The following is a 26,940-nucleotide window of genomic DNA, read 5'->3' on the forward strand; positions in this document are numbered from 1 at the left end:
TATAATTCATCACTCCTCGAGCGGTGCGAGTGAAATCTAACGCCACCAGAACCTGAATCCCGGTGGATTCATGGATCAGATCAGAGGCCGGATGCTCTAACCTTTCTGACAGTTGTCTTTTAACGAGGTGCTCGTAATGAGTGTGAGTATAAGGAGCTTGGGCACCACGGTGTATGTCTTTCATTTTATCATGTGTTACAGTCATCACTTCAGGCAATACTCTTCCAATATAACACAATCCTTCAGAGTTTGGGGCAAGCCACTTGTACGCCTTTCTCCCGCATATGAAATATGCATCATCGGGGAGAACATATGGGACGGAGAAAGACATTACCATATTACACACCTTCCAGGTGAAATCTCCTAGCCCTAATTCTTCCATCTGCTTAATGCACGTATCAGGTTGTACGATATGTGCACAGTATCCTGGTGATACTTCTCCAACTCTAGTAATCCTATTTCCTAAGGTATATCTATACCTGAAAGATTTTCCTCTACTGGCTATGTGGCGTACAAGCTCTGTATCTGTAGGTATTCTATCTGCTCTATGTGAAAAGGTCATGGTGTGGTTACTCCATGATACTTCCCAATTTCCCGGCTTTCTGGGATTGGAGATGTTAAAACATAATAGGGACCTATCCACGTGGTATTGGTGGAGTTTCAAACTAGGAGGGCTGGAGATATTAAACCTCCGGTCCACCGGTCTCCCACCATTTAACTCAAGTACCTCCCCTATCGTTAAAGGAAATGGTACTAGCCCTGATTTGCTATGACCCTGAGGTACTTGAGAGCATACCCAACAATCTGTTTTGTTTAATACATTACCCACTAAAGAGTGATAATCACTCAATGGATGTCGGTCCATATGGATATTAAAACTGGATTGGCATTTCTTAATGCACCCATCTTCAATGACATTGTTACAGAGCCTACAGATACAGTTTTCTTCAGCTAACAATCCGTCACAATTTCTTCTGTGGTCAATGCTATCGGATCGTTTTCTGATACTCGCCTTTGCTTGTTGGTTAGGTTGATCTTGAAAAACTACGCCTCCATTTTTATCATCAGAACTCATTCCAGAACCTCTATCGACCTCCATGGTACTCTCGCCGGAACAGACTGCTCTGGTCAACATCATGGTCAACAGGAAAATCCGGATCACAGTCTCTTGGGGCAAGTCCATCTTTGAGGAGGAGACGAAGAAGAATGAGAAGGAGGAAAAATACATTTGAGGGATAGGGGATGGGAAGTGGAGAAAAACAATAAAAGGGAGTGGGGAGTCGACAACAGCTCTCGGTCTTCAAGGCTCAGGTGCCGCCTCAGTCCTCCTGGAACAGACACTCCAGTGATACAACCTCTACCGTCTGTTCCTTATCACGGGACTTCTCTGGATCAGCAACCTTCTTGCAGTGGGATGAATGGACCCAAGTCTCTCTCTCAGCAACCTTCAATGCTGTGGTGCTAGTCAATAAGACCTGGTATGGTCCTTCCCATCTATCAATAAGACAACCTGAGCGTAGAAAATTTCGTATCATTACATAATCCCCAGGTTCAATGTCATGACAATTACTATCAGGTAGATCAGGAATCACCAACTTCAGATTTTTATTTTGATTCCTCAACTGTTTACTCATGTTAATTAAGTACTTTACAGTTACTTCATTGTTACATTTCAAATCATCCTGAGGGTTAATCATGACATGCGGTTGTCGACCAAACAAGATTTCAAAGGGGGACAGATTAAGAGGGGACCTGGGAGTGGTTCTGATGCTATACAAAACAATGGGTAAAGCTTCTGGCCACGTCAATCCTGTCTCTGCCATTACTTTACTCAATTTATTTTTAATCGTGCTGTTCACTCTTTCGACCTTCGCACTCGCCTGTGGACGGTACGGAGTGTGCAGCTTGCTATCAATTCCCATCAACTTACACATTCCTTGAAAGACATCACCTGTAAAATGGGTACCCCTATCACTTTCGATTATTCTAGGGATACCATATCTACATACAAATTCCTGCACAATTTTCTTAGCTGTAAACATAGCGGTATTTGTAGCCGCTGGAAATGCTTCGACCCAATTCGAGAAAACATCTATACAAACAAGTACATATTTCAAATTCCGACATGGGGGTAATTGGATGAAGTCAATTTGTATTACCTGAAAAGGGCCGCCGGCAGGTGGGATATGGGATGGTTCTGTAGGTATTGCCTTTCCAATATTCTTTCTCAGACAGGTAAGGCATGACATTGCTCTTTTACTCGCATGAGAGGAGAATCCTGGGGCGCACCAGTATGCTCTTACCAATTTGCACATCCCCTCCTTGCCTAGATGAGTCAGCCCGTGAGCTGCTTCAGCCAGACATGGAAGATATGTCCTGGGGGCCACTGGTTTACCATGTCCATCCGTCCAGAGCCCTGAGGACTCCTGGCCATATCCCTTTGCCTTCCAGACTGCTCTTTCCTGTGCGGAACACAAATTCTGCATTTCACACAACTTCTGTGTGTTGATGGTATTGAATACCATCAGTTGTGTGGTGTCTGTCGGTATGGGGGTAGCAGCTGCTAACTTAGCAGCTTCGTCTGCTCGGCTGTTACCAAGTGATACTGGGTCTTGACTATATGTATGTGCTTTACATTTGATAACAGCCACTCTGTCGGGTTCCTGTATCGCTGTTAGAAGCCTTTTTATGTGAGCTGCATGCGCTATCGGTGTACCAGCTGCCGTCATGAAATTTCTGAGGCGCCATAGGGCTCCGAAATCATGGACTACCCCGAATGCGTATCTAGAATCGGTGTAGATATTGGCTGACTTACCCTTAGCCAATTCACATGCTCTGGTTAGGGCGACCAGTTCAGCAACCTGGGCTGAGTGAGGTGGGCCTAGCGGTTCCGCTTCTATGGTGTCTTGGTCATCTACGACTGCGTATCCAGTACACAAGTCTCCCGAGTCTGACTGTCTGTGACAACTACCGTCCGTGTAGAACGTGAGTTCTGCATCTTCCAGTGGATTGTCACTGATGTCAGGCCTTGCGGTAAAATTTTGGGTCAAATATTCCATACAATCATGTGTATCTTCCTTTGTATTAAATCCTCCTTCCCCAGCACTCTCACCTTCCACCCTTTGTGCCTGACCAGGCACACCTGGGAGATATGTTGCAGGATTTAATGCACTGCATCTCCTTATGGTGATGTTTACGGGGGCCATTAGTGCCAATTCCCATCTTGTAAACCTCGCTGATGAGACGTGTCTGGTTTGGGCAGAATTCAATAAGGCTGACACTGCATGTGGTGTATGGATTGTGAGGTTGTGGCCTAGCACGACATCTTCGCTTTTTGTTACTAGCAATGCTATTGCAGCAACGCTTCGCAAGCATGTGGGGAGGGATCGCGCTACCGTGTCTAGCTGAGCGCTGTAGTATGCAACTGGCCTGCTGGCGTCACCGTGTTTTTGGGTTAGTACACCTGCTGCGCAACCAGCACTTTCTGTTCCGTATAGTTCAAAGGGTTTCCCATAGTCTGGCATACCTAGCGCTGGCGCCTGCGTTAGGCACTGTTTGAGTCTCTCAAATGCTGTTTCGGATTCGTCGGTATGCGAAATCCGATCAGGTTTGTTTGAGGAGACCATTTCCTGCAAAGGTAACGCCAATATGGAAAACCCTGGGATCCAATTACGGCAATACCCACACATTCCTAAAAACGTTCTGATCTGTTGCTGGGTTTGTGGCAGTGTCATGTCTCTAATTGCTTGGATTCTATCAGCGGTCAGGTGTCTCAGTCCTTGTGTTAGACAGTGTCCCAAATATTTTACCTTAGTTTGGCATAATTGCAACTTGTCTTTGGAAACCTTGTGACCTGTGTCTGAAAGATGAAACAGTAGCTGTTTCGTATCCTTCAGAGATGCTTCCAGTGAATCAGAACACAGTAGTAAATCATCCACATACTGTATCAATACTGATCCACTCTCTGGTTGGAAAGACTGTAAACAATCATGCAAACTTAAAGCCTGAGAAAATATACTTGGACTATCTATGAAACCTTGGGGTAATCGAGTCCACGTGTATTGGACTCCTCTGTATGTGAATGCAAACAAATATTGGCTGTCAGGGTGCAGAGGTACCGAAAAGAGAGCGGAGCAGAGGTCAATAACAGTGAAAAATTTGGCAGTGGGAGGAATTTGCATTAGGATGACAGCTGGATTTGGCACTACGGGGAACTGACTCTCAACTATTTTGTTAATCCCCCTTAGATCCTGCACTAGCCTGTAACCCCTCCCCCCACTCTTTTTAACAGGGAAGATGGGACTATTGGCAGTGCTGGACGTTCTTACCAGGATGCCCTGTTGTAGCAAGCGCTCTATTACTGGGTAAACTCCTAACTCCACCTCTGGCTTCAGAGGATACTGTGGGATTTTTGGAGCTATCCTACCATCTTTTACTTGTACAACTACTGGAGCTACGTTTGCCATTAATCCAGTGTCCTGTCCGTCTTTTGTCCAAAGTGACTCTGGTATCTGGGAAGTCATCTCTTCTATTTGGGATGGATTCCTATTTGTCATAATGGAATGTGACATTAATTTTGATGGGGAGTCTAACATGTCTCGCACTTCCTGAGCGTGATTCTCGGGTATATCCAAGAATACACCTTCAGAAGTACAATAAATGACGCACCCCATTTTACATAGTAAGTCTCTTCCCAGGAGATTGGTTGGTGCCGATGCAGCCAGCAAAAAGGAATGCTTGGTATGCAAAGGCCCTATTGTAATCTCGGCTGGTTTGCTAACAGGGTAGTGCTGGACTACTCCTGTTACTCCCATGGCTGGAATTGTCCTACCAGTGGTTCTCATGCCCACTGTCGAATTTATCACTGACTTGGCCGCCCCTGTGTCTACAAGAAAGTTTAAAGTTTTACCAGCTACATTGATTGCAATCTCTTCACTTCCAAGACTGGCAATCAATTTAACTGGCTGCAGATTACAGGTATGGCCACACCCCTATTGGGTATGCTGACCTCCCTGAATCCCGTTGGCAGCAACTACTTGTGAGGGAGTTAGCTGGGAACTACCAGAGGCATGCCAATCTCTGTTCGGGGGGTATCTTTTTGTTTCCCCTGTATGTGGCTCAAAACTCCGCCTCTGTGGACCCTGCTCCCAATGTCTTGTGTTGTGTCGTTGTCTAGGGGGTTGAAAAGATCTTTGTACACTCTTTATTCTACAGTCTCGTGCATAGTGTCCCTGTCTGTTACAGGAATAACAAGTTATTTCAGTTGACTTACTTACAGGATTCGATGGTACATACGCAGGCTGCTTTGTGGTCAGCGCCTGTATACTTACTGACATTAACTTATCACTTTGCGATTCTCTGTGCCTGGTGATGTTTCTGTCGTGATCAATAGCAGCCTCTCTCAAAGTGGACACTGACAGACCTCACCAACATGGTTGCGTGGTCTGTACCCTAGCCTTTAATGTTTCCTTTAAACCATCCATCAGTACAGATACTGCTACTTCTTGATGGTTTGGGTTGGTCCTAATGTCTTCTATACCAGTGTATTTTGCCATTTCTAATAGTGCCCGGTGAAAATATTCTGCTGCCGTTTCGGACTCTTTTTGTCTAATGGAGAATATTTTGTTCCATTTAACAACGGCTGGGAAATACTCCTTTAGCTGTAAATTTATCCTTTTTACGTTATCTTTGTTGTACACATCTGAAAGCGGTACATCTTTATCTAGTCCACAATCAGCCAAGAATTGAACTGAGTCGACATTTGAAGGTAAACAAGCTCTTAGCAGTATCTGCCAATCTTTGTTGTTGGGCTCTACAGTGTTCCCTAGATCCCTGATGTATTTTTGGCTAGCAACTAAGTCTTTCCTGGGGTCAGGAAATTCGGACACTATGGTTCTTAATTCCATTCGGGAAAATGGTGTGTACATGGCAATGTTCCTTATGGGAGTGGCTCCTGATACATCTGTTTTCCCATTGGGAACTGCTATTACTCTAACAGGGTTAACTCTAACAACCTCATTCTGTGTAGATTCTACAACTTGTGGTGAAATTGTTTCGGTATAATGCATGGTGCCGTACTTACCCGTTGACACGACCTCACCTATCCCTCCGCTAGGGGCCTTCACTAATCTCGTGAGTGGTGCAGTTCCTACTGTGGTTTCTGATATGGTGGCCGCTAGAGAGAGCGCTGAAATTGTTGCCGAATCGTCTTCTTGATCACACTCCTGAGGAAAGTTCAGAACAGGGTACAACTTGCACGGGTTAATAATTGCATGGGTTACTTGGTTAACATCATTAACATTTACAGGGTTGCTAAGAGTTTGTGTTTTACACCCCAGTGCGTTTTTCTCCGCAATCAACTTCTCTCCTGCAATGTATGGTGGAGGCGGGGCTGTGGCTATCAGTTTCCTGACTGCCCCAGATCCCGCCGCCAGAGCCAAACCTCTCTGTATCTCACCTTCCTGTTGCCATAACTGTAAATAATCATGATGCTGGATTCGTCTCTTTGTTGATTTTATGAGACATATCCTCCTCCTTAAATTTTGTAACACTTCTGGACTGAAGCTACCTATTCTTGGGAATTTCTCCCTGTCTTGTACAGTCATTCTCTCCCATTCATCACATAAAACCTCTGTGTGACTTCCATATTTCTCACACATGATGTACCTTGCCGACCCGACTGGTCGGTTCTCTGAATCAACCCGAACCGAGGTTGATCGCCCCCTACCTGAACAACTGGCCCCCATAATCTGCAGGCGTTGCTTACTACTCCTTTGATCTTTATATCACGGTCTTCAGCGAACCCTTACAGCAAACCAAATTATTCAAAATAGGCCGGCGGTGGCGGTTTACCGAGTACCCCACTCACTCGCCCACCTCGACCAATACGACCTGATCACACCGATATGGTGCTGGCGTACTCGATACAGGGCCCTACCAGAAACCTTCTGTTTACTGGAACATGTGAGGGTTACCCGCAGGACACTTACTCTTTCCAGTAAAGGTGGGGTTGTTAGATAGCTCCTGAGTGACCAGCGAACTTCCCTTCAAAAATAAAAAATTACACAAATCACGTCAGAATGTACAACTAGCGTTTATGACTTTTGTACGCAAAATGATACTAGTCAGGTTTACTAATGCACACAATGACGTGCGGTACAATCGTTCAGTACACAAACACTACCTGTTATGTACTGAGAGATCAATGGAATCGAAACTTTCGGCTGCGAATTCCTTCAGCCAGAGCTTATATGGCCTATATGGGTTCTGCACCAACCCCCGGGGTTGTGCCTCTTACCTTTATAGCGGACTTCTTTGTCTACTTATGACCTCCTGGTCTGTTATGACCTCCTGGTCTTGTTCTGTACGACCTCCTGGTCTGACCTCCTGGTCTTGTTCTATACTGGTCCGCTATACTCTAATGCTCAAATATTTTATTTAACCAAGGATGCCTCCCTAGCCACCGTATATGTCACTTACACGTATGTCCCTTACGAGTACCCGATTTCTTTTTGGTTCAACCTCTTATGTGATAAAAAACACACTCACTCAACACATGTACACTTTTGCTTCTATTTCTATTTCTGCGCAGAAATTTTCTTTAGCCCAGCTGTGTTACCAATTAGGAGCAGGATCTGTTAAACTAAATTTCAGATTTTCCAAAAATAGACTTGCGTTATTTATCGCCTTTTGCGCTATTTACCGCTTAGCGCTAACTATCGCCTTTGCGTTAATTATCGCTTTGCGCTAAAATTCAACTTTTCGTGATTTGAGCTACGTGGGCGTAACCGGACGCTCCGTTGCGTAATGTACGCTGCGTGCGTCGGCCTTTGGATTGCGTACGCTAGTCTTTGTTAGAGACACGTGTACGCAATGCAAAGATCCACCGTAACACAATATACTTTTATCAATGTAGACGATCCCTGATCATCTACCGCGTACCCCACTGGCTTTGCCTTATCTCCCAGGCAAACCTGTGTGTTTCTCTACACTTTTAACTATTACCTCTATTCTTAAACTATGAAATAACAGCAAGTCTCTTTTAGCACTTTTCTATCAACTATAAAATTGGCAAACAGGATAGTGATATACGAAAATGAAAAAGAAATGCAGATATATGTATGCGTGCGTGTGTACGCAAGACAGAAGACAAATAAACAGTTTTAAAAGACACAAGCGTTTTGTTCTTACCTCCGGTTCCCGGATTCCTTCAGCACTCTTTATCTAAGCGAAGCAGACGCTTATCCCGTCAGCACTGCGAGACAACCTCCCACCCTTTGCTGGGGGATAATGTCTGCTGATCTACCTAGTGCAGATATGTGAAGGACAGGACGAGCCGCCAATTGATAAAGCTGAATCTATTTATCGTATAAATAACCCTTTAAGAGGTCTAAGAACACTGTACGCTGACTACGCAAGAAGTACCGTAAGGGTACGCTACTTGCGTAACGATCGCTCAGCCGTAGGCGAGACGCTCAAGCGTCGCGTTCGCTCACGGCCCAGAGATCACAGACTGGCACACTTATTGGTTACAGACAAACGTAATGATTCGCTATGGCGTAGCGGACGCTCGAGACCACGAGGAGATCACCAGCGGCGCAGATGCTCACAACGCTATACCTTGATATCTATACCTTTAACAATGAGATACACAGTATACCTTTATGTAGAGACAGTGTGTAAGTGCAACCTGGTGTAACCTGATTAACTACAAAGCTGCTTGAGCGTCACCGACGCTCTGAGAACACTTAACACTATGAGAAAATACACAGATACTTGTTTAGGGTCCAAAGCCTATTAAATGTATTGTAACTAATATACTTGTAAAAAGGAATCACAGTACAAATGATACACTACAATATAACAGAGACTTCCTAACCAAATAACTACACTATAACTACAATACAATTCAAGATACTTTAAGGAAAATACGAGAGAAAGAGTAGAGAGGGAGAGAGACAGAGAGATGAGAGAGAGAGAGAGATTGGCTCACAGTAAGACAATATGATTACGGAGAGAAACTTACGCACAAGGGGAAACGATCGCATGCGCCTGGACATCCAGCACCCGATTCTCAGCAATGAGAACCGTTGAAGAGTGAGAGCTGGATGTGGTCGGCCTGCCTATTTATGCCCCACACACAATGCAATCTAATGGTCCCTACAATCTGATCGTCCATTGGACACAGGAATTCGGCTTCGCACCATAACAAGAGGTCATAGGTTGATTCATACAGGTGGGCTGTGACGATTTCAAACAGCTCAGGTGGGTGGGACACTGGGTTTCCCGCCGCATACCTGAGTAAGAGTAAATAATAGTAATGGACATAAACTTCTTATGTCCATAACTATTCGCACGAGCGATTAATACGCTCCAAACCAACACTGGAATATTGCTATTTAAATACTCTTCCGATGGGTACCAAACACTACTGTATGACTCCTGTTAGACCCTTCCTACAATACAAAGAGGGATTCCTCCGTTCAGGGACATTCTATATTAACCAAACTTTCAGAATCTATCAAAGGGACCATGATCTATAAACTACGTTAATTGTGGAAATATGTAACGATTGGGTCGCACGCTACGACTACATACTCTTTACCGTAAATACGCATACCGATGCGAGCGGGTGCACGCATCAGCGGGTATGCGCTATCACGGGAAAGCGCACGCATGCGCAGCGCGGACCAGTGTGAGGTGCAAATATGGCAGTGTGCATAGAGATATTTTTCTGACTTTGACAGCGGTAATAATGTTTTACCGTTACATCTTTCCTGGCTTTAATCAGCGTAGGAATGACATCCTCCGGAATGCCCTTTTCCTTTAGGATCCGGCGTTCAACCGCCATGCCGTCAAACGCAGCCGCGGTAAGTCTTGGAACAGACAGGGCCCCTGCTGCAACAGGTCCTGTCTGAGCGGCAGAGGCCATGGGTCCTCTGAGATCATCTCTTGAAGTTCCGGGTACCAAGCTCTTCTTGGCCAATCCGGAACCACGAGTATTGTCCTTACTCCTCGTTTTCTTATTATTCTCTGTACCTTTGGTATGAGAGGCAGAGGAGGGAACACATAAACTGACTGGTACACCCACGTGTCACTAGAGCGTCCACCGCTATCGCCTGAGGGTCCCTTGACCTGGCGCAATATCTCTCCAGTTTTTTGTTTAGGCGGGACGCCATCATGTCCACCTGTGGCCGTTCCCAACGATTTACAATCAGTGTGAAGACTTCTGGATGAAGTCCCCACTCTCCTGGGTGGAGGTCGTGCCTGCTGAGGAAGTCTGCTTCCCAGTTGTCCACTCCCGGAATGAACACTGCTGACAGTGCTAGCACGTGATTTTCCGCCCATCGGAGAATCCTTGTGGCTTCTGCCATTGCCGTCCTGCTTCTTGTGCCGCCCTGTCGGTTTACATGGGCGACCGCCGTGATGTTGTCTGACTGGATCAGTACCGGCTGGTTTTGAAGCAGGGGTTTTGCCTGACTTAGGACATTGTAAATGGCCCTTAGTTCTAGAATATTTATGTGCAAGGAAGTCTCCTGACTCGACCATAGTCCTTGAAAGTTTCTTCCCTGTGTGACTGCCCCCCAGCCTCGAAGGCTGGCATCCGTGGTCACCAGGACCCAGTGCTGTATGCCGAATCTGCGGCCCTCTAGGAGATGAGCACTCTGCAGCCACCACAGCAGAGACACCCTGGTTCTTGGAGACAGGGTTATTAGCCGATGCATCTGAAGATGCGATCCGGACCATTGGTCCAACAGGTCCCACTGAAAGATTCTGGCATGGAACCTGCCGAAAGGAATTGCTTCGTAAGAAGCCACCATCTTTCCCAGGACTCGCGTGCAGTGATGCACCGACACCTGTTTTGGTTTCAGGAGGTCTCTGACTAGAGATGACAGCTCCTTGGCTTTCTCCTCCGGGAGAAACACTTTTTTCTGGACTCTGTCCAAAATCATTCCCAGGAACAGTAGACGTGTCGTCGGAACCAGCTGTGACTTTGGAATATTCAGAATCCAACCGTGCTGGTGTAGCACCTCCTGAGATAGTGCTACTCCTACCAACAACTGCTCCCTGGATCTCGCCTTTATTAGGAGATCGTCCAAGTACGGGATAATTAAAACTCCCTTTTTTCGAAGGAGTATCATCATTTCCGCCATTACCTTGGTAAACACCCTCGGTGCCGTGGACAGTCCAAACGGCAGCGTCTGGAATTGGTAATGGCAATTTTGTACCGCAAATCTGAGGTACTCCTGGTGAGGAAGATAAATGGGGACATGCAGGTAAGCATCCTTGATGTCCAGGGATACCATGTAATCCCCCTCGTCCAGGCTTGCAATAACCGCCCTGAGCGATTCCATCTTGAACGTGAACTTTTTTATGTATGTGTTCAAGGATTTCAAATTTAAAATGGGTCTCACCGAACCGTCCGGTTTCGGTACCACAAACAGTGTGGCATAGTAACCCCGTCCTTGTTGAAGTAGGGGCACCTTGACTATCACCTGCTGGGAATACAGCTTGTGAATTGCCTCTAGCACAGCCTCCCTGCCTGAGGGAGTCGTTGGCAAGGCAGATTTGAGGAAACGGCGGGGGAAAGACGCCTCGAATTCCAATTTGTACCCCTGAGATACTACTTGCAAGATCCAGGGATCCACCTGTGAGCGAGCCCACTGATCGCTGACATTTTTGAGGCGGCCCCCCACCCTACCTGGCTCTGCCTGTGGAGCCCCACCGTCATGCGGCGGACTTGGAAGAAGCGGGGGAGGACTTTTGCTCCTGGGAACCTGCTGTTTGTTGCAGCCTTTTTCCCCTACCTCTGCCTCTGGACAGAAAGGACCCGCCTTTTCCTCGCCTGTTTCTCTGGGTCCGAAAGGACTGTACTTGATAAAACGGCGCTTTTTTAGGCTGTGAGGGAACCTGGGGTAAAAATGCTGATTTCCCAGCTGTCGCTGTGGAAACTAGGTCTGAGAGACCATCCCCGAATAACTCCTCACCCTTATAAGGCAAAACTTCCATGTGCCTTTTGGAATCTGCATCCCCTGTCCACTGCCGAGTCCATAAGCCTCTCCTAGCAGAAATGGACAATGCACTTATTTTTGATGCCAGCCGGCAGATCATCCTCTGTGCATCTCTCATGTATAAGACTGAGTCTTTTATATGCTCTATGGTTAGGAGAATAGTGTCCCTGTCTAGGGTGTCAATATTTTCTGACAGGGAATCTGACCATGCAACGGCAGCACTGCACATCCATGCTGACGCAATAGCTGGTCTAAGTATAATGCCTGAGTGTGTATATACAGACTTCAGGATCGCCTCCTGCTTTCTATCCGCAGGCTCCTTTAGGGCGGCCGTATCCGGAGACGGAAGTGCCACCTTTTTAGACAAACGTGTGAGCGCTTTATCCACCCTAGGAGGTGTTTCCCAACGTGCCCTATCCTCTGGCGGGAAAGGGAACGCCATTAGTAATTTTTTAGGGATTACCAATCTTTTATCGGGGAAAGCCCACGCCTCTTCACACACTTCATTTAATTCTTCAGATGGGGGAAAAACTACGGGTAGTTTTTTCTCCCCAAACATAATACCCTTTTTAGTGGTACCTGGGTTTATATCCGAAATGTGTAATACCTCCTTCATTGCCTCAATCATGCAACGTATGGCCCCAGTGGACATTAGATTTGACTCATCGTCGTCGACACTGGTATCAGTATCCGTGTCGACATCTGCGTCTGCCATCTGAGGTAGCGGGCGTTTTAGAGCCCCTGATGGCCTTTGAGACACCTGGGCAGGCACGAGCTGAGAAGCCAGCTGTCCCGCATTTGGCATGTCGTCAAATTGTTTGTGTAAGGAGTCGACACTTGCACGTAATTCCTTCCATAAAACCATCCACTCAGGTGTCTGCCCCGCAGGGGGTGACATCACTTCTATGGGCATCTGCTCCGCCTCCACATAATTTTCCTCATCAAACATGTCGACACAGCCGTACCGACACACCGCACACACACCGGGAATGCTCTAATAGAGGACAGGACCCCACAGAAGCCCTTTGGGGAGACAGAGAGAGAGTATGCCAGCACACACCAGAGCGCTATATAATGCAGGGACTAACTGAATTATGTCCCCTATAGCTGCTATAATATTTACTGCGCCTAATTTTAGTGCCCCCCCTCTCTTTTTTACTCTTTTCTGTAGTGTAGACTGCAGGGGAGAGCCAGGGAGCTTCCTTCCAGCGGAACTGTGAGGGAGAAATGGCGCCAGTGTGCTGAGAGAGATAGCTCCGCCCCTTTTTCACTGACTTTTCTCCCGCTTTTTTAAGGATTCTGGCAGGGGTAATTATCACATATATAGCCTCTGGGGCTATATATTGTGATTGTTTTGCCAGCCAAGGTGTTTTTATTGCTGCTCAGGGCGCCCCCCCCCCCAGCGCCCTGCACCCTCAGTGACCGGAGTGTGAAGTGTGTATGAGGAGCAATGGCGCACAGCTGGAGTGCTGTGCGCTACCTTGGTGAAGACAGAAGTCTTCATGCCGCCGATTTTCCGGACTTCTTCTTGCTTCTGGCTCTGTAAGGGGGACGGCGGCGCGGCTCCGGGACCGAACACCAAGGCCAGTTCCATGCGGTCGATCCCTCTGGAGCTAATGGTGTCCAGTAGCCTAAGAAGCCCAAGCTAGCTGCAAGCAGGTAGGTTCGCTTCTTCTCCCCTTAGTCCCTCGTTGCAGTGAGCCTGTTGCCAGCAGGTCTCACTGTAAAATAAAAAAACTAAATTATACTTTCTTTCTAAGAGCTCAGGAGAGCCCCTAGTGTGCATCCAGCTCGGCCGGGCACAAAAATCTAACTGAGGCTTGGAGGAGGGTCATAGAGGGAGGAGCCAGTGCACACCAGGTAGTCTAAAAGCTTTCTTTTAGTTGTGCCCAGACTCCTGCGGAGCCGCTATTCCCCATGGTCCTTACGGAGTTCCCAGCATCCACTAGGACGTCAGAGAAACATACAATACAATACAATAACACAGGGAAGTCAATGAATAACATTGAAAGTTTTATATTCACTATAAGAACATGGTCATATTGTACTCATAACTCTATGGTGAGAAATGGTCATGTGATGGTCACTCACTCCCACAGATAATGCCGACACTTAGTCCATACAACATGACAATGGAGACCTGACATATGCTGCAAAACCAAGTTAATTTTAAACTATTGTTTTCTGATCAATGCTTTGGGAAAGATGAATGTACCATGGAACATACACGAACAATAGTCACACAGACACACAAACGTCTTTTACATAAAAAGGATAAAACAGCTCAACACTTTCCTTACAACATATTCAGCTCAGGTTGTATATAAACCTCCTGTCCCCATGTCCCCAGTACACAGCGGGTTTGGATACATTTGAATCTACAATATGGGAAAGGTGTGTCTAATTTACATGTTTTCATTCAAATATTAAAACATACTTTCATGTCTGATTTAAGTACTGGATGAAAGAGAATATATGTTCTGTATGTTGCTGTATTTTAACAAATATAAGGTACCATAAATTTATGAGGGATGAATTGATAAGAGCTTGACAAAGGAAATTGGGCATGACACGCACACATCTAATGGGTAATATGAGTATCTGATACAGTAAGATTTATTTATAAATGATGCACTGTATTTGTTTTGTTTTTCTTAAATTATTAAGCATGAATTAAAAAATGATATAGAGGAATAAATACATCTTTATTAACGTCAAAACACCTGGACAATTTCCTGAATTATCTGCTGCTAAAAAATGAGTTTGAAATTATTAAAATATATCATCTTTCTTTCCACAGATCATCTTCTACGAGGACAGGAACTTCCAGGGCCGTTCCCATGAGTGTAACTCTGAGTGCCCAGACATGTCCTCATACTTCAGACGCTGTAACTCCATCCGTGTGGAGAGCGGAAACTGGATCCTGTATGAGCACCCCAACTACAGGGGGCACCAGTACTTCCTGCATAGAGGGGAGTACCCCGACTTCCAGCAGTGGCTGGGTTACAATGACTCTATAAAGTCCTGTCGTCTGAGCCCCCAGGTAATTATAAATATATTCACAATTTCTTTACATGAAGTTATATTACCTGACCAAAGTAATTCTAAATATGTACAATTAGCCAATTGTTGCTCCCCGGAAAATCAACCCATATAATACTGTAAATACAATAGAGTGTTCACAACAATGTGTTTTATAATTCTAGGAAAATTATTTTAATTTAATATGTTGAACATTTTTATCCCAGCACCAGGGATCATTCAGAGTCAGGATCTATGAGAAAGAAGACTTCCGAGGTCAGATGATGGAGTTCACAGAAGACTGTCCTCATGTCTATGAGATGTTCCACTACCATGACATCCACTCCGCCCATGTACAAGACGGATACTGGATGTTCTATGAGGAGCCCAACTACCGGGGACGTCAGTACTACCTGAGATCAGGGGAGTACCGGAGATACACTGACTGGGGAGCCACCAGCCCCAGGATTGGCTCCTTCAGACGTGTCCACCATATGTATTAAACCAGCAGAAAAATAAAATCTGTCATTTTAATTTCATTCTGAATATCACGTTTCTTATTTATGTGTGTTTTTTCAATCCTGTAAGCCTCCAACTAACCTGAAGATAATGTATCTGTGACTACACTGTTTGGGGTACATTTACTAAGCAGTGATAAGAGCGGAGAAGGGAGCCAGTGGAGAAATTTCTCCATCAACCAATCAGCAGCTCTGTATCATTTTATAGTATGCGAATTGTAGATGTTACTTCAGTGCTGATTGGTTGCCATGGGCAATTTCTTCACTGGCTCACTTCTCTGCTCTTATCACTGCTTAGTAAATGTCCCCCAATGTGTCTGGTGTACGTAATCTCATGTTGTTCATCTAGACGTTCCATCAGGACAGGGTAAGAGAGGTGTCACAGTCATCAGCTCAGCGTATGTCCTGCTCCATCATTGCCCTCATGCAGACACATTGGTTATGCTATCCTGGCAGTCGGGATCCTGGCGATCAGAAAATAAACGCCGGGATCCTGACCAACAGAATGCTGGTGGGGGGGGGGGGGGGTGAGCCCATCGAAGCCCCTTGCGGAATTGCTGCGCTTGCCACACTACGGGCTCGCTACGTTTGTCACACTGCACTCACCACAGGGGATCTATTCCCACTCTGTGGGTGTCATGGAACAGCTCTGGCCCCCCAGCCGATTTCTGTCAGTTGGGATTCAGGCGTCTGTATTCTGACCGCTGGAATCCCAACCACTGGTATATAAACTACATCCCATACAGACACGTATACACAGATGGCAACGTTTATAAACGTCTTCTCTTAATGAGGTTTATTCTTCATGTACACGCAAATAAATTCCTCATGGAAATTTGAAAATTAAATCATATAAAAAATGAGTAAAATTCTACGCAGTAACTTTTTAAAAATTTGTATCTTAATATATATCCAGCGTTCTGTTTACTCAAAGTTACTCAACGGGGTCATTTGGGCCTAATTCAGGGTTGATTGCAACAGCAAAATCTTTCTCTAATGGGCAAAACCATGTGTACTGCAGGTGGGGCAGATGTAACATGTGCAGAGAGAGTTAGATGGGGGGGGGGTTATTTTGTTTCTGTGCAGAGTAAATACTGGCTGCTTTAGTTTTACATTGCAATTTCAGTGGCGCACGCAGGGGAAGTTTTTGAGTACCCAGAACCCCCCCCCCCCCCGCGCCGAATTCATTCCCAACCCCTGCGCCGATTCATTGCCGCCAATATGCCACCAGGTACGGATGCGGAGCTGACATAGCACGCAGGTGCAGGACGCCCCTGTACACCGGAAGTGCCCAGCGCCGCAGTCCCGTTCCCCTCTCCCTCCTAAATTTGAGCTGTGCACCACAGCGGGTAGTCAGGAGACAGTGTGAAGAAGCTGCCCGACGCTGAGAGTGTTAGCAGGAGTGGCCGGGCTGCTTCTTTCTCCACAAGGTGTCTCCTGCTCCGCTCCCCCTCCCCTCCTGTATATGTCTCACGCTGCTGCGGCTCCCGATGGCTTATATACTGTGACCCCTGTAGAAAACTGAAATACTGTCCAGATGACGGAAGTACAGTAATGTGACAGGATACACAAGGCTGAGCTGGCCGAATAAGAATCTAACTTCAGCCTCGTTCAGGATACCACACTCTGCTGCCTGTCGCTGATCTCATGTCAGCTTCTCCTGTAACATGTACGTTTCTTCCTGTACTTTTTTTAAATCTCTCTTTTTTTGTTACTGCCCATGTCAGACTCTCTCTGCACTTTTCTCCTCTGTGCCAGCCTTCTGCTGTTATCCTCTCCTCTGTGCCAGCCTCTCTTCCCTTCTGCTGCGCCAGCCTTTCTGACCTTCCTCTGTAGATGCCAACCTTTCTGTCAATCCTCTAAATGCCAGCTTTTCTGCCCATCCTTTCTTTCCTTTCACCGTGCTAGTCTTTCTGACCTTCCTCTGTCTGCGCCAGCGTTTCTACCCATCCTCTGTCTGCGCCAGCCTCTCTACCCTGCTTCTGTGCCAGTGTTTCTGCAGTTCCTGTCCGCAACAGCCTTTCTGCCCTTCCACTGTTTACAACAGCCTCTCTTCCCTTCCTCAGTCTGCACCAGCCTTTCTTCCCTTCTTCTACACTAGCCTCTCTGCCCTTCCTCAGTCTGCACCAGCCTTTCTTCCCTTCTTCTACACTAGCCTCTCTGCCCTTCCTCAGTCTGCACCAGCCTTTCTTCCCTTCTTCTACAGTAGCCTCTCTGCCCTTGACCTGTCTGCGCCAGCCTCTCTGCCCTTCCTCAGTCTGCACCAGCCTTTTTTCCCTTCTTCTACAGTAGCCTCTCTGCCCTTGACCTGTCTGCGCCAGCCTCTCTGCCCTTCCTCAGTCTGCACCAGCCTTTCTTCCCTTCTTCTGCACTAGCCTCTCTGCCCTTGTCCTGTCTGCGCCAGCCTCTATGCCCTTGTCCTGTCTACTCCAGCCTCTCTGCCCTTGTCCTGTCTGCTCCAGCCTCTCTGCCCATGTCCTGTCTGCGCCAACCACTGCCCTTGTCATGGCTTTACCAGCCTCTCTGCCCTTGTCCTGTCTGTGCCAGCCTCTCTGCCCTTGTCCTGTCTGTGCCAGCCTCTCTGCCCTTGTCCGCCAGCCTCTCTGTCATTGTCTGCCAGCCTCTCTGCCCTTGTCCTGTCTGCGCCAGCCTCTCTTTCTTTCTATCTTTGCCATCCACTCCGCCCTGTAACTATGCCACTCCTCTACTCTTTCCGTGTCAGTGTCTCCTCTTTTCCTCCCTCTGTACCATTTTCTCTCCATCTGTCTCCTGTTTGTGTATGTCTGTTCCTTTCTTTCCCCTTCTTTGTGCATTTGTTATTCTCTATGTACAGCTGTCTTTCCGTCTTTCTCTCTTTGCCTCCCTGCCATTGTGTATCTGTGCATTGTGTGTCTGCCATTTGTTTCTCCCCCTTTGTATTTCCATCTGTCTTCATTTACCTCTCTTTTTATATCTGCCCATTGTTAGGCGCGGTGGCTCTCGCCAGCGCCCGACCGTTGTTAAGCAACGGTCCCGGCGCGTCACAGCCGCCGCGCCTCCTCCTCCTGTTCTCCGCATGGCGCCTGGAAATGCTGAGACGCCATGCGCGCTGAGCCGCCGGGTCCATGGCAACGCCGGGACGCCATGCGCGCTGAGCCGCCGGGTCCATAGTGACGGGGATGTCACAGGTGGACCGCGTTACCCGTTGCTATCCAATTAATCAAGCACCTGTCAGCGTGTGGTCGTGCAGCAGGGCAGCTGCACGACATTTTCTAATTAGCTTCTCTGCAGCCATTGGTACAGAGACCTGTTATATTCTCCCTCAGTGCTTCACACAGACGCCGGTGATAGCTTCCTGTGAGCTGTTCCTGCTCTGGAGAAATTCCCTGTCCGGTGTTCTGTGGTCCGGTCTACCTTGTTCCTGTGGTGCTGACTCCAGGGGTCCTTCCGGCCTTCCTGTTGGTAGAAACCTGTGTCTTAAGATCTCAAGGTTCCTGCTCACCTGCGGTTGTTTCCCCGGTGTTGTGAGTAGCGGCCTTTGCTGCAGCTTGCGGCCTTGGACGAAGAGTTTCCATTATATTCTTTTGCTGGTGTATTTGCGGAGGTGCTCCGCCACAGCTGTTCTCCCCGGTACACGACGGTGCCGTGTAGGGGTGGACAGTGTTACCTTTGTTGCCTTTTCCATTGGCGGCCGTGCCGCACATACGTTTAGTTTTTAGTTCTGCAGTAACCCCTAGCTCTGTGTTTTGTTTAGTTAGAGGTCCCCTTGTTTCCATCCAGTCTTAGTTTACGCCTTGTCTCATACTAAGACCGGGGGGCATCGGAGTTGGGCAGACCTAATCCGCCCTTCAAACGTGGCTGCCGTGGGCCCAAGAACACATAGTCTCGCAGGCGTAGACTGACCACGAGGGGTGGAACAACGGAGTTAGGGTCCTAGGGGTTACTGCTAAACTTCGCCCTTATTTCAGCGTCACGTTCCTGTGCTCGGGACTTACCCACTCAGTATCTTACGTTCGGAGCAGAGAGAACGTAGGATTATCACCGGCCCAAGCAAAAAAATAAATAAAAAAAAATCTGTTATTTTTTCCTGGGTGGCCTTGAAATTTGGTTCTCATGAATCCGGCAGTGCTAGGACAAAATCCCAGCCAGCTTTTGGCCAATCAGATTCAGGAACTCACTCAGATGGTGCAGGATCTTACCCTTCGGGTGAGATTGCAGGAAGATCTTTTACGAGCCTCCCCGGGTATGATTCCTGAACCAAAGATGCACCTTCCTGACCGCTTTTCGGGTAACTGAAAATATTTCTTTAATTTTAAGGAAGGTTGTAAACTTTATTTTCGTTTAAGGCCCCGGTCCTCAGGTACTGAGTCTCAGCGGGTGGGCATAGTGATGTCTTTGCTTCAAGGCGATCCATAGACCTGGGTTTTTGTGTTGAAATCCGACGATGCAGCCTTGCTAACAGTAGATGCCTTCTTTAAGTCATTAGGCCTTTTGTATGATGACCCAGATAGGGAAGCGTCGGCTGAGAGCCACCTGCGTGCACTTAAACAGGGTAAAAATCCCGCAGAGAAATATTGTACAGAATTTCGCCTTTGGTCGAACGACTGTGGCTGGAATGATCCTGCCCTGCGCAGTCAGTTTCGCCTCAGTCTGTCTGAAGTAATCAAGGATAGTCTCCTTCAGTATCCAGCTCCGGAGACTCTGGATAAGCTCATGGAGCTTGCTATTAAGATTGATCGTCGTCTCCGAGAGCGGAGGGCTGAGAGAGGAGCTAATTTCAGGTCTAGTCCATGTGTGTATGCTTTCCCTGAGGACGTCAAGGAGCCCATGCAAGTGGGTCTCTCCCGGCTGTCTCCAGAAGAAAGAGTCAGAAGGTTAAATTCAGGGCTCTGCTTATATTGTGGTGGCAAGGGACATGTTGCGCGTAACTGCCCAAATAAACAGGGAAATGCTCTGATCAAGTGAATTGTGAGGGGGTTCACTTGGGTCTGCAGTTAATCTCCTCAAATGATTCTTTGTTAATTCCTGTTAAAATTTCTTTTGGAAGTCTTAGTTCATTTGTTTCAGCCTTAATTGACAGTGGAGCTGCCGGGAACTTTATGGATCTTGCTTGGGCTCAAGCTTTGGGAGTTCCGCAGCTCCAATTAGATAGACCAATCACTATGCACGGACTAGATGGTGGTCCACTCTCAAATAGGGTAATTACTCACCGGACCCCTCCAGTACAATTGACAGTGGGGGCCTTACATTCTGAACAAATTGAGTTCTATCTCACCCAGTGCTTAAAGTGGTCCTGGAGAGGTGGTGGAACTCACCCCTCCCCCGAGCTGTAAAGAGATTGTGCGCGGCCTAGGCGCGCCGTGCGAAAAAAGGGGCGTGGTCCCAAAAAGAAAGGGGCGTGGCCATCCAATAGTATCCCCAATTTAAATTATTTAGAGCTGCCCCCAGTACAGATGTCCCCAGTTCAGATGCCTCTGTAGAAGCTGTCCCCAGTAGTTCATGCCCCCAGTAGAAGATGCCCCCCTGCAGTTATGCCCCCAGTACAGATGCCCCCAGTAAAAGCTGCCCCCTGTAGTTATGCCCCCAGCAGAAGCTGCCCCCAGTACAGATGCCCCATGTAGTTATGCCCCCAGTACAGATGCCACCAGTAGAAGATGCCCCCAAGTAGCGCCACTTCACACACACATAAAAATAAAAGCCACACACAATACTCACCAGCCCCGCTCCTGCTTCCGGACCGCTGACCTCCGCCTGGCTGCCCGCTCCTCGGATCTATGGGAGAGACGTCATGACATCTCCCCCATAGCACCGCCACCGCCAGCCCAAACCAAAAAAATTTTGGTAAGCGAATATATATTTTGGCACCCCTGAGTGGAATATATAGGGGTGTGGTTTCATGGGAAAGAGGCGCGGCCACAGAATAGTACCAATTCACATTACATCGCACAGTAGCGTCCGTTAGTCATATTACACCACACAGTAGCGTCCGTTATTCACATTACACAGCACAGTAGTATGCAGGGTGTGACAGAGAAGCAGTGGGTGACAGGGAGAGGGTAACCGGGAGAAGGTGAAAGGGAGAAGTTGGTAATAGGGAGAGGCTGAGGGTGATGGAGAGTGGGTTAAAGGGAAAGGTAGAGTGTGAAAATGAGAGGGTGATAAGCAGTGGGTGACCGGGAGAGCCAGAAGGTGATGGGGAGGGGGCGACAAGCCGAGGGAGACTGGGAGATGGGGACAGGGAGAGGCATAGGGTGATGGGGAGAAGGTGACAAGCAGAGTGTTACAGGGAGAGGGTATCTGAGGTGTCTGTACGAGGGAGTAAAGGGGGTAAATTGGGTTGAAAGGGCTCACTGGGACATGACGGGAAAGTATTCGGGGAGAGACACGCAGAAAAAAAACAATGGCTGTTAACATGAGAGGAGAGAAGGAGTGAGAGACGGAAAGTGGAGAGGAAAGAGAGAACTTCTCTGACCTGCAGTAAGAGAGACGTTCATTTCTGGACACAGTGGAAGGCTCTGGAGAGCATAGTCCCATGGTCCCAGCACTGGCAGGCGATTGAATGTCCCTCGAGTCGGCCCTGCGTCGGAGGTCTGGCAAGTCAAACAGTATCAGGGAGGAGGGAAGGGGAGGGGCCGCCTCCTGCTTTGTTATGACCCGCCGCAGCGTACTGCAAGCTCTGTAAAAAAAAAATTGAGCTGCCTGCGATGCGGGTGTGTGTGGCATCCCCGTGTCTGGCGGGCGGCTGCGGTGCTGTAGACAGTGAGTGGTGGTGACTCAGTGTCTGCAGTAGCGCCCTCTAAATTCTGGCGCTCCACGCGGCCGCGTACCACGCGTATGCGTCGGGCCAGCCCTAGCCACCGCACAGCTGCACACAGCCGCACACAGTGGAAACCGGAGCTCAGAGTGAGCACCGGCTGCCGCTGAGGGAAAGGTGCGGGTGCCCGCTGGTAACACAACCTCAGAGGGCGCCCGGCATCCCCATGCGGCTCACATTCTGGGTTAGGTGAGCCGGAGGAGGCGGAATCCAATTGGAACTGACGGAACTGCGTTCCGCCCCGTTCCGGCTCACTTTAACCTCTGACTTTATCCCTGACACAGCTCTCCCTCCCTGACAGTTTATCCCACACACAGCTCTCCCCTCAACACGTATAATCCCACACAACATCCCCCCAGCACCTATAATCCCACACACAGCCCCCCAGCACGTATAATACCACACACCATCCCCCCAGCACGTATAATCGCACACACAGCTCCCCCCAGCACGTATAATACCACACAACATCTCCCCAGCACGTATAATCCCACACACAGCTCCCCCCTCAGCACGTATAATACCACACAACATCCCCCCAGCACGTATAATCCCACACACAGCTCCCCCCAGCACATATAATACCACACAACATCCCCCCAGCACGTATAATCCCACACACAGCTCCCCCCCAGCACGTATAATACCACACACCATCCCCCCAGCACGTATAATCCCACACACAGCTCCCCCCCAGCACGTATAATACCACACAACATCCCCCCAGCACGTATAATCCCACACACAGCTCCCCCCCAGCACGTATAATACCACACACCATCCCCCCAGCACGTATAATCCCACACACAGCTCCCCCCCAGCACGTATAATACCACACACCATCCCCCCAGCACGTATAATCCCACACACAGCTCCCCCCTCAGCACGTATAATACCACACAACATCCCCCCAGCACGTATAATCCCACACACAGCTCCCCCCCAGCATGTATAATACCACACAGCATCCCCCCAGCACGTGTAATCCCACACACAGTTCCCCCCCAGCACGTATAATACCACACGCCGTCCCCCTCAGCACATATAATCCTCCACACAGCTCCCTCCCTTTCAGCACATATAACCCCACACACAGCTCCCCCAGCACATATAGTCCCACACACAGCTGTCCCCCGCAACACATATAATTCTGCAAACAGCCCACCCCCAGCACATATAATTCCACAGAGCTACCCCCTCAGAACATAGTCCCACACACAGCCCCCCCAGCACATATAGTCCCATCCACAGCTCCCCCCAGCACTTATAGTCCAATACACAGCCCTCCCAGCACATATAGTCCTACACACAGCCCCATCCAGCACATATAACTCCCACACACAGCCCCCCAGCACATATAGTCCCAAAAAAGCCCCCTCCCCCCGCACATCTCCTTTCTACCTCATTCATGTGCGTGGGTCATCCTGTCAGGGCTTCAACAGCTCCTCCACTTTAGGCGGCAGGAGAGACAGGAATGCAGTGATAGCACTGCATGATTTCATTCCCGCCGCCGCGGCCAGCAGGAGCAGCGGGTACCTATAGAGGCGGGGGCTAGGGAGCGAGACACTGTCGAGTGCTGCTGCCCGCCCACCCCATCTATTAAAGTCAGAGGCGTGGTGCGGCGCAGTGACTGTGACAGCGGGAACAGGCTAATCGAGCAGCGCAGCCTGTATAAAGTTCCCATGGCCGGGTAAAGTGGGCTGGAGGTGGCGGAACTGGTTCCGCCTCCCAATACAACTGACGGAATGCAGTTCCGCCCCGTTCCGGCCCACTTTAACCCCTGATCTCACCCATTGTCCGGCTGTGCCTGTCGTCTTAGGTTACCCCTGGCTTGCCCTTCATAATCCCACCATAGATTGGCGGTCTGGGGAAATTTCCCAGTGGGATTCCTTCTGTGTTAAAGGATGTATTTCTTGTCCAGTCCGGGTCGCGGCTGCTACTCCGTAACTCATACCTTCAGTATATCAGGATTTTGCTGATGTTTTCTCTAAGGGTAACGCTGATATCCACCGGTCATATGACTGTGCCATTGACCTTGTCCCTGGTGCCACTCTGCCAAAAGGGAGACTTTATGCTCTATCTGGTCCCGAGACTAAGGCCATGGATGACTATGTACAAGAAAGCCTGAAGAAGGGGTTTATTAGGCCCTCGAAATCTCCGTTAAGTGCAGGGGTTTTTTTTGTTGAGAAAAAAGACAGATCTCTAAGACCGTGCATAGACTATAGGGCCTTGAATAAGATTTCTATTAAAAACACCTACTCCTTGCCGTTGATTTCGGTGTTATTTGATCAGCTCCACACTGCGGTTATTTTCTCCAAAATCAATCTCAGAGGATCCTACAACCTCATTCAAATAATACCTGGGGATGAGTGGAAAACGGCTTTCAGTACTCAGTCCGGACATTACGAATATCTTGTGAAGCCGTTCGGGCTGTCTAATGCTCCTGCGGTATTTCAGGATCTTATTAACGACGTCCTCCGCAACTTTTTAGGGAAGTTCGTGGTCGTTTATTTGGACGACATTTTAATTTACTCTGAGTCTCCTGAACAGCATGTTGTCCATGTGCGGCAAGTGCTTCAAAAGTTGTGGGAGAACCATTTGTACGTGAAATTGGAGAAGTGTGATTTCCATATCACTGAGGTATCCTTTTTAGGGTATATTATTCCTCCAAAGGGGTTTTTTATGGAACCTAAGAAACTCCAGGCTATCCTAAACTGGACGCAACCCACCAACTTGAAGGCTATCCAGTGATTTTTGGGTTTTGCAAATTATTATAGGCATTTTATTCATGCCTTTTCAGATTTAATTGCTCCTATTGTGGCGTTAACAAGAAAAGGAGCTGATCCTTCCAACTGGTCGCCTCAAGCCGAGTCTGCCTTCCGGGCCTAAAATAGGCCTTTGTCTCAGCTCCAGTTCTCTGACACCCCAACCCTGATCTTCCCTTTATTGTCGAGGTGGACACCTCAGAGGTTGGAGTGGGAGCCATTCTTTCTCAGGAAGACCCCAAGTCTCTGGTGTTACACCCTTGTGCCTTCATGTCCAGGAAATTCTCCTCTGCTGAATCCAACTATGATGTTGGTAATCGAGAGTTGCTGGCAGTCAAATGGGCTTTTGAGGAATGGAGGCACTGGCTTGAAGGAGCGAAGCATACCATTACGGTGTTCACTGATCACAAGAATCTACAATATATTGAATCAGCAAAATGGCTAAATGCTCGGCAGGCGCGTTGGCCGCTGTTTTTTACACGATTCAAGTTCATCATCACCTACAGGCCCGGTTCTAAGAATACCAAGGCCGATGCCCTGTCTCGTTGTTTTCTTCCTGCTCACAATAGCCACTCTTCTGCAACCCCCATTGTCTCTACGTCCGTCATCCAGGCCGGTCTCACACAGGATTTGTTCACACAACTTCTCCAGGTTCGGCAGCAGGCTCCCAGTGATACTCCTGTTGGTCGTCTCTTCATTCCTGAGTGCTTGAGAGGCAGTGCCCTCCCAGAGTTTCATGATAGTAAGGTTGCTGGTCACCCTGGTATTGCTAAAACCTTGGAGTTAATCTCTCGCTCGGTGTGGTGGCCTAATCTTTCCAAGGATGTTAGGGAATTTGTCCTTTCCTGTCAGGATTGTGCTAAGCACAAAGTGTCCCAATCCTTCCTGGTCGGGCAACTCATGCCCCTTACAATTCCACTCAAGCCATGGTCACACATTTCCATGGATTTCGTGGTGGATCTTCCTCTTTCATCCGGGTTCCGGGTAATTTGGGTAGTTGTGGACCGTTTTAGCAAAATGGCCCACTTCATTGCTTTACCCCGATTACCCTCCGCACAAGTTCTGGCAGTTCTGTTTCTCCGCCATGTCTTCAGGCTTCATGGTTTACCCGTGGATATAGTCTCTGACCGGGGACCACAATTTATTGCCCGTTTTTGGAAGCGTTTTTGTGCTTCATTATACATGAAACTCTGTTTAACGTCTGGATACCATCCACAGTCTAACGGGCAGACTGAACGTGTGAATCAGTCACTAAAACAATATTTACGTCTTTATACTGCCAAACATCAGAACGATTGGTCAGATTTTCTTCCTCTGGCCGAGTTCGCCTACAATAACGCTTGCCATTCATCCACCAAGGAGTCTCCGTTCTTTTCGGTCCTGGGCTTTCACCCTAGAGCCAATTCCTTTACTCCCCATTATCCGACTTCTTCTTTGTCCTTAACCTCCCATCTCAGAGTTATTTGGAGAAAAGTACACCTTGCCCTTAAGAAGGCTGCTTTTCGGGAGAAATATTTTTCTGATAGGTTCCGACGCCCATGCACATTTAAGGTAGGGGATAAGATGTGGTTGTCAACCCGCAACATCAAGCTCCGACAACCCTCGGCTAGATTGGGACCCAGATTTATTGGGCCATTCCTTATTGTCAGAAAAGTCAATCCAGTGGCTTTTCGGCTACGGTTGCCATAGTCACTTAAAATCGGCAACACTTTCCACTGTTCTCTATTGAAGTCATATGTCCTGTCCAGGAGATTTCCTTGGAAAATTTTCCAGGGTAGACCTCCGGTGGATGTTCAGGGTCAACAAGAATTCCCAGTGGAGAAGGTCTTAGA

The 26,940-nt window shown here is 48.0% G+C and overlaps 1 protein-coding gene across 2 annotated transcripts; it reads left to right on the forward strand.

Moving 5' to 3' along the window:
* Positions 1-14,396: 14,396 nt before the first annotated feature.
* On the forward strand, positions 14,397-15,535 carry LOC134943226 (gamma-crystallin 1-like). 2 transcript variants are annotated; one of them, XM_063932166.1, is made up of 3 exons: positions 14,397-14,405; positions 14,812-15,054; positions 15,260-15,535. In XM_063932166.1, exons 1-3 carry the CDS (start codon positions 14,397-14,399, stop codon positions 15,533-15,535), a joined length of 528 nt encoding a protein of 175 aa, XP_063788236.1. The 2 variants fall into 2 exon arrangements, with proteins under 2 accessions (XP_063788236.1, XP_063788237.1); XM_063932167.1 differs by having other exon boundaries at positions 15,266-15,535.
* Positions 15,536-26,940: the final 11,405 nt, after the last annotated feature.

The sequence above is a fragment of the Pseudophryne corroboree genome, chromosome 7 (assembly GCF_028390025.1).
Source record: "Pseudophryne corroboree isolate aPseCor3 chromosome 7, aPseCor3.hap2, whole genome shotgun sequence".
Lineage (NCBI taxonomy): Eukaryota > Metazoa > Chordata > Amphibia > Anura > Myobatrachidae > Pseudophryne > Pseudophryne corroboree.